At 46.7% G+C, this 7592-nt stretch overlaps 1 protein-coding gene across 1 annotated transcript; it reads left to right on the top strand.

The window, feature by feature from the left end:
* The first annotated feature begins 218 nt into the window (after nt 1-218).
* LOC110255300 (interleukin-1 beta-like) lies at nt 219-6070 on the top strand. The gene is made up of 6 exons (XM_021081957.1): nt 219-265; nt 794-845; nt 2001-2196; nt 3374-3538; nt 4766-4896; nt 5674-6070. The coding sequence occupies exons 1-6, from the start codon at nt 219-221 to the stop codon at nt 5884-5886; spliced, it is 804 nt and encodes a 267-aa protein (XP_020937616.1). The 3' UTR covers nt 5887-6070.
* The last annotated feature ends 1522 nt before the right edge of the window (nt 6071-7592 follow it).

The raw sequence follows: 7592 nt of genomic DNA, 5'->3' as shown, positions 1-7592 counted from the left end.
TGCACTTCTGGTGTGGGCTTACATTAGCAAATACTTTTCTCTGGACCCAAAGGAGGGCTCTTTCATCCATTCACTCATTCATTCAAAGACTCGTTCTTTGCTGGCCTGCAGTGTACTAGATGCCAAAGGAAAATCACCCGTGAAAGCAGCCGTGGTGGGGACTGGCACAGCAAATGGTCACTCATTTTCTCCTCTTTACACAGGTTTCTGAAGCAGCCATGGCCACGGTACCTGAACCTGCCAAGGAAGTGATGGCTAACAATGGGTCAGTGGGGAAACTGGTACCAGTAATGCAAGCAAGGTTCTATTCTCAAGAGTGTAGTGTTAGCTGTGCTTAGAGACCAGATTTGCCCCTCATCCTGCCTCTTTTAGCGGCAAGCGGGGTTCCAGGTTAACCTGGTTTAAAGACCCATTTCCCACTGTAAGTCTGGACTTGATGTCATTGCAGGGGGCCACCTACAATTGGCAAACAGGAAGAAGGGATTCCATGTGGATGACACAAGGGATCTTGTGGCATGTCCAGCTTCAGTGGGAAGGAAGGCTTCAGTGAGAAGGAAAGCTCCAGTTTTAACTGGGCTGGAAGGGGTCTCGAGATCCAATAGAGAGCAGCTGGGGTACCTGCCCCGCCTCCTAGGCTGCTCCAGGAATATGCCCATGGAAACTGCTAGCTCCAGGCAGCCCTAAGGAACAAGCTGTTTGCAGTTTCCTATTAACAGTGAAGATCGCTTGCAGGGAAGGAAAATTCATCCTGTCCAGGGGACATAACTGAGCAAGCTCTCTGCTTTTATTACAGTGACAACAATAATGACCTGTTATTTGAGGCTGATGGCCCCAAAGAGATGAAGGTAAGGCCATGCGCTTAGCTCCCAACACATGCAGGGGCTCGGGCAGGGGAAAGTCTCAAGGAAAGGGCTCTGGGCCCCCTTATTCCTATGGAATTCTGTGATGAACTGACTCGCCTTCTCCAGCGAGACTGATGCAGGCCACTCCTCAGTTCCGGCGGCACCACAGCGGTTCACTGAGCTTTGGTGATGGTGGCCATGCTTGAGGAGGGTGAGAAGAAATGATGGTAGAGAGAGTGTTTGCTGTCTCATGTTGGCAAGGCAGCCAAGGCTTAAATGCACAGTGCTTCTCCTTTTAGAAAAAGGGTTCAGCCCTAAAACTGATGAAACTCTGTCAATCACTAGAGTCAAACTCTGAGACCCATTTTCTCCAGCCCTGGGTGGGGGTGTGGTGTATCTGTCTGGCCCACCCTCCCACTGCCCCTGCCAGGGGCTGGAGCCTCTGTGCGGGGCAGGAACTTCTTGCTTTCCTCTGAGCTGTTAGAAGTCTCTTTAACTGTCTTCAAGACATTAAACCATTCTTGTGCCCAGGGGCAACTTCAAGCCTTAATACACTTACACAGTTTCTCTGAACAAAGGGAAAGTGGGAACCTGTTTCACAAATATCAACCACAATTTTGGGGGGTTTGGGAGGATTTTGGCCCCAGGGGGGACATGTAGAAGTTCCCAGCAGGGGAACCACGCACCTTTTACAGTGTTTGCGAGATGCTTATGCAACAGCTTTTAAAAGACGAAAACTTGTAGAGAGTAATTGAAAACTCATTGATTGAGCATAGAAGTATTGATAATATGATCATCACAGCCATGAAAAATTTAATACATAGTCTTGTGCTTTGGGTTTCCAAACAGGTAAAAATGTAAGAAGGCATACGTTTATGGTTAGGTGGAGCATGTGTCAGAAAACACAAATAAGGTTAAAATGGGATGTATTCTTGAAGAATACCATGGAGGGTGTCAGAGAGCCCACATTCAGGTTTGGGGGTCTGCCTCTCACTTGCCACATGCCTATGGGTAAACCGCTGAACCTCTCTGGGCTACAGAGAGATGAAAGATTCTCTGGAGAAGCTCTGTTATCCCCTCCTGCATCCCGTCTCATGTCAAAATGGGAGTTCTCAGGCCCAGCCACCTACCACACTGACATTCTTGATCTATCCACAGTGCCGCACCCAAAACCTTGACCTCAGCCCTCTGGGAGATGGGAGCATCCAGCTGCAAATCTCCCACCAGCTCTGCAACGAGAGCTCCAGGCCGATGGTGTCTGTGATTGTGGCAAAGGAGAAGCCGATGAATCCCTCCTCCCAGGTCGTCTGCGATGATGACCCAAAGAGCATCTTTTCATCCGTCTTTGAAGAAGGTACCTAGGGAAAGCTGAGGGCAGATAGGATATCTCTGGTCCTTTCCTTCTCAGAGGCCATAACTCAATGGTCAACTAAACTCTCCTGAAGCTGAAACCCTTTAAAAGTAGAAGGCCCAGGAGTTCCCTGGTGGCTCAGTGGAATCCAGTGTTGTCACTGCTGTGGCTTGGGTTTGCTCGCTGGCCCAGGAACTTCCAAGTGCCAGAGGCACAGCCAAAAAAATAATTTTTTTTTTTTTAAATAGAATGCCCAGCAGTGAGAGGAAAACAGAGAGGTCTGGAAACCCAACTAACCACTTTTGTAGTTGAAACAACTCTTTTTTTATTTTTTGTCTTACATCAGAATGTTTTGTTCCCTTAAAAGGAATTCTTCTTTAGTGAAATAATGATGTACCTGGCTAGTGCTATTAATCTGAGGAATGGAAGCTTTTCTGGAATTTATAGGCATGCATAAAAAGTACCCAAAATACTATATATCTCCATACATTACTACATATAATCCAATTTGGTGATGGTTTTAGTTTTCTTTTGCGTTATTGATATTATTCTTAAAACAGGACCTGGAGGAAATCACGTTGTGGCTCAGCAGTTGCCAACCTGACTAGTATCCATGAGGATGTGCATTCAATCCCTGGCCTTGCTCAAGGGTTAAGCATCCAACATTGCCATGAGCTGTAGCGTAGGTCACAGACAAGGCTCAGATTCTGCATTGCTGTGGCTGTGGTGTAGGCCAGCAGCTACAGCTCTGAGTTGACACTAAGCCTGGGGAATTTCATATGCCATGGATGTGGCCCTAAAAAGCCAGGAATAAAAAGCAGGACCATGATAACTACTCACAACTGCAAAGTTCCCAGTCATTCTCAGGGTGCTTTCGGTTACATTTTATCCCTGTGAGTCTCAGAAGGTCCCTGCTGGGCCAGTGTGTGCCATTGCCTTTTTGCAGAAGGAGTTCTGTGGCTCTTCCACAGCAAGCAATAAAGCTGAAGCTTGAACCCGTATCTTAAGGCACCGGGTGCAGTGTTCTTATCCACCCCAGCTTCCTCCCCACCAATATTAGAATCAGACTGTGGCTGACCTCCCTCAGATGTCTTCCAAGGCACCAGATCCTGCCGCGTCACATCATGAGGTTTGCTCTTCTAATCTTCTGCCTAAAAGACACCTCTGTTCCACATTTCAGAGCCCATCATCCTTGAAAAGCATGCCAATGGATTTCTCTGTGATGCCACCCCCGTGCAGTCCGTGGACTGCAAACTCCAGGACAAAGATGAAAAAGCCCTGGTGCTGGCTGGCCCACATGAGCTGAAGGCTCTCCACCTCCTCAAAGGGGACTTGAAGAGAGAAGGTACCTGGGGACACCGTGATTCTTTTCTTGGCCTCCTGGAAACATGCCAATTATCTCTATCTTCAACAAAGTAGACCATTTAGGCAAATGATTGACATGAATGCAATATCATGGAATACAGAGTGTGTACATGCTTTATGTAGGTCCTAGCAAGGATGCCAGGATGAGGCCCTTAGCAGGTTCATTTTCAGCAAGAGAGGTGACAAGCACATCCAGGACCACAGACCAGCCAAGTCACTTAAAGACAGTGCGATGTCAGTGCTTCTGTTGGAAAGGGGTCATTTGATGGACAGGACCTAACTACCTGTGGGTGCCTTCTTCCTGTTGTGGAGGTCAAAACTAGAATGGCAAAGAGATAATTTGTCCCTCCTCATTCCCAACTTTGCCCACTTGCCCCTAACATCCTTCCCACCCAATACCAGATGGTTCCTGAGAAGCCGATCTTACTGACGAGCAGGAACTTGTATCTCTGTCACTGTCACTGGCCATTGTTTCAAGTCTGGGGAGCCCATTGGTGGTGGGACTCTGCCTGGCACCCTGCCACTGTGGCTGAGCCCTGTATGCAGGGGTGTGACCGGGGGCAGATCAAAGGAGCAGTGTGGTCTCATCCAAGCTGCTGACCTTGGAGAGAGGCATCACAGGGGGAAAGCTTCTCAGCCTGGCCAAGACAATTCTGTTTCTCCAGAATTGCATCAGAAGCACAACCTTGGGGCCTCCAAGGGAGACAGCTGTGACTAAGGAAGATTAAAATGAGCATCTCTCTTTGGACCACTTCACCTAGTCAAGCAGCCCTCCTCCTTCAAGTTCATCCCACTGGCTGCTCCATGTTCCTGAAACAGATCTGTGCCTGATGTCCTTTAGGAATCTGGTTTTACTTCTTTTCTTGCTGTTCACATTGGTCAGACTGTTATGGTGTTGTGGATAGGCACATCATCAGGCAGGGGCAAAGATGGCTTGCTTTCTTCTAAAAATCAGAGCTTCTAATTGTTTATTGCCACTGTGGTGAGGCTCTGAAAAGCCCCCAGACCCTTCTTTGGGGAAAAACCTGATTCAACCAACTGAACCTGTTATTGTCTGGGAGAAGCCAGCTCTCCTGTCTATGAGGCCATAGGAATTTTGGATGCTAAAGAGGATCCTAAATGGCACCAGTCCTAGGCTAAGGGTCCAGTGCTTGGTCCAACTCTGCAGTGCTATGTCCCTGACCACAGGCCCCTCTCCTTCCCTCAGTGGTGTTCTGCATGAGCTTTGTGCAAGGAGATGACAGCGATGACAAGATACCTGTGACCTTAGGGATCAAGGGAAAGAATCTATACCTGTCTTGTGTGATGAAAGATGACACACCCACCCTGCAGCTGGAGGTGAGTGAGTACCAAGGGCTGAAGGCCCTTCTTGGGCTTCACTGAAGCACCCCCAGCCATTATTTCCAAGACAGTGACCTCTTCCCCCTACCCACCCCCAGAAAGTCTGGGAGCAGAACCAGTTGGTAATTTTCCATATGTGTAAATAAGTTGAATATAATAAGTTCAGGTAAGGGTTAATGCAGGTAACTTTCACTCCCATTGTGGCAAGTTAAATCATTCTGCTGATGTGCTTACATCCTGCTGTTGTTAGCCCCCCATCGATCATACAATGTTGGGATTGGAAGGGGAGTCTCTTGTTAGGGTTGCTCCATTTGGTAGATGACACTTTGGGAACTTAATTGATTCAAAGCACCTGTCACCTGTCATCATCTCCATGCCATTCCCAACATCATACTTGCCCCCACCAGCATTCCCAGCAAAAGCTTCCTCTCCAAGTTGAAGTCATTCTAGCCAGGGCCATGAGGAAATACACAGCACAAGTCCCTGGAACCTAGGTATTTCCAGAAGCTTTCATCTAATTTTCACTTTTAATAACCTTCCCATCTGTGTCATGCTCCCTACCATTTGGCACTGTTTCAGAAAAGGATGAGGGCTCTTTTGGTCACCATACCGAAGGCTGGGGTCACAAAGATATGTCAGGAGCCTGGCACTTGCCCCTGTGACCTGTTTATATGTTTCATCTCCAGCTGACCTGGAGAACATCTTTTCCCAGATCAGAGTAGGGTATCTTTGACCTGTCCCTTGCAACAAACGTGTATTTCTGCTTTGCTGCAGGATGTAGACCCCAAAAGTTACCCAAAGAGGGACATGGAGAAGCGATTCGTCTTCTACAAGACAGAAATCAAGAACAGAGTTGAATTCGAGTCTGCCCTGTACCCCAACTGGTACATCAGCACCTCTCAAGCAGAACAAAAGCCCGTCTTCCTGGGAAACTCCAAAGGCCGCCAAGATATAACTGACTTCACCATGGAAGTCCTCTCTCCCTAAGGAAAGCCATACCCAGAGGGTCCACATGGGCTGAAGAACCCCGGAGGCTGGCAGAAGGGGACTGGAAAAGTTGGTACATGGTTGCTGCCTGAATTTCACTATTGTCTAATCGATGCCCAGCTGTCTTCCCTAGATTAGTGCTAAGGAGATCCCCCTGCCCCCCAGTGAGGAGGAACAGCCCCCTCCTCTCCAAGTCCATGCACAGACTCCATCCTCTAAGCCAGCCTTCTCTCACCCCTTCTCCTCATTCAAAGCTAGCCTGGTGGAAACCATGGCACACTAGGGTCACTGGCAGTCCTCTGTCCTTGGCACCCAGCTTCTGATGATCGATCACTGAACTATTTATCTATTTAATTGTGGGTTGGTCTATTTAACTTAATTCAAGGAGGCCAAGAAGCAGCAGTGTCTGTGAAAGATCTTAGTCTTCCATAGCTATGGAATCAATTTCTTTGGGGTGAGTGTGCCACTTTATAATCTCTCACCAACCCTGAAAACATAATAAGCTCAAATTATTTAAAGAAGAATGCTTATGAATGAAGAAGGACGATCAGATTGTTCAATGATTCTGAAATAAATGTCACTGAAAAACATCCTTTTCCATGTGGTCATTGGCTTGCCTTGGCTCTGACATAGAAGGGTAAAGATAAACGGTACCATGAATGTTCTCTGTGTGGAACGAGAAACCTTCTCCTTATCACTGAAGGCGGAGTACTTAGGGACATCACTGGCCAGCGAAGAGCAGCCTTTATACCCCTCCTTTTCCATTTCTATTTTTCAACAAAAGGGTAGTTGGTGCACAAGGGTCATCTGAAAAATAGAATTAGCTAAAATATTCCAGGGAATAGTGGTTGATGGTAACAGCTGCCAAGTGTTTCTCTATTCATTGACTCAGCAAATATATATTAAGCAAATGCTATGCACTGGGGGTTGGAAATTGAGAAACAAGAAAGGTAGGGCATTCCTAGTTAAATAGGAGAGGCAGATGGATACAATGAACATAAGGCAGCATAAGAAGCAGAGGTGAGGAATTCCTGTTGTGCTTCAGTGGGTTAAGCACTTGACTGGAATCCATGAGGATGCAGGTTTGATCCCTGGCTTCGCTCAGTGGCTTAAGGATCTTACATTGCCATGAGCTGTGGTGTATGTAGGACATAGACATGGCTGGGATCCCACATTGCTGTGGCTGTGGTGTAGGTTGGTGGCTCTAGCTCCAATTCTCCCCCTAGCCTGGGAAACTCCATATGCCATGGCTGAAGCCCTAAAAAGACAAAAGACAAAACAAAACAAAAACCAAAAAACGCCACACGTTCTTAGAAGAAGAAGTGATTGGCTAAGGAGGAGTTCTGCAATCACACATAAATCAAGGAGGATAAATCTGTGGTTATGTAGGGGTTTTTTTTTTTTTCACTGTCAAATCTATGAAGTAATTCATTTAAGAAACTGTTAAATGCTTAATCTATGCTAGAAAATGGATTTAAAACACTTCCACTCTTTTAACTGTCTATTTTGACATAATTTTAGATTTATGGAAGAGTTGCGAAGAATATACAGAGTTCCCTCAGCTTCCCCTGATGTTACTATCTCACATAAGTATAATATTTTATCAAAAATAAGAAATTAACCCTGGTAGACAGAGTCTAATTGATTTTTAACACACCTTCTGCCTCAGCAGTTCCGCTATTTGGTGTCTTCCCGAAAGAAAGGCT

This window comes from Sus scrofa, unplaced genomic scaffold (genome assembly GCF_000003025.6).
Source record: "Sus scrofa isolate TJ Tabasco breed Duroc unplaced genomic scaffold, Sscrofa11.1 Contig272, whole genome shotgun sequence".
Lineage (NCBI taxonomy): Eukaryota > Metazoa > Chordata > Mammalia > Artiodactyla > Suidae > Sus > Sus scrofa.
This window is presented reverse-complemented; position numbering and strand designations above follow the sequence as displayed.

Coding starts and splice junctions, on each gene's coding strand:
- LOC110255300 (XM_021081957.1), top strand. CDS start 219: ATGGCCACGGTACCTGAACCTGCCAAGGAAGTGATGGCTAACAATGG. Junction 846..2,000: donor ATGGCCCCAAAGAGATGAAG/GTAAGGCCATGC, acceptor ATCTATCCACAG/TGCCGCACCCAAAACCTTGA. Junction 4,897..5,673: donor CACCCACCCTGCAGCTGGAG/GTGAGTGAGTAC, acceptor GCTTTGCTGCAG/GATGTAGACCCCAAAAGTTA.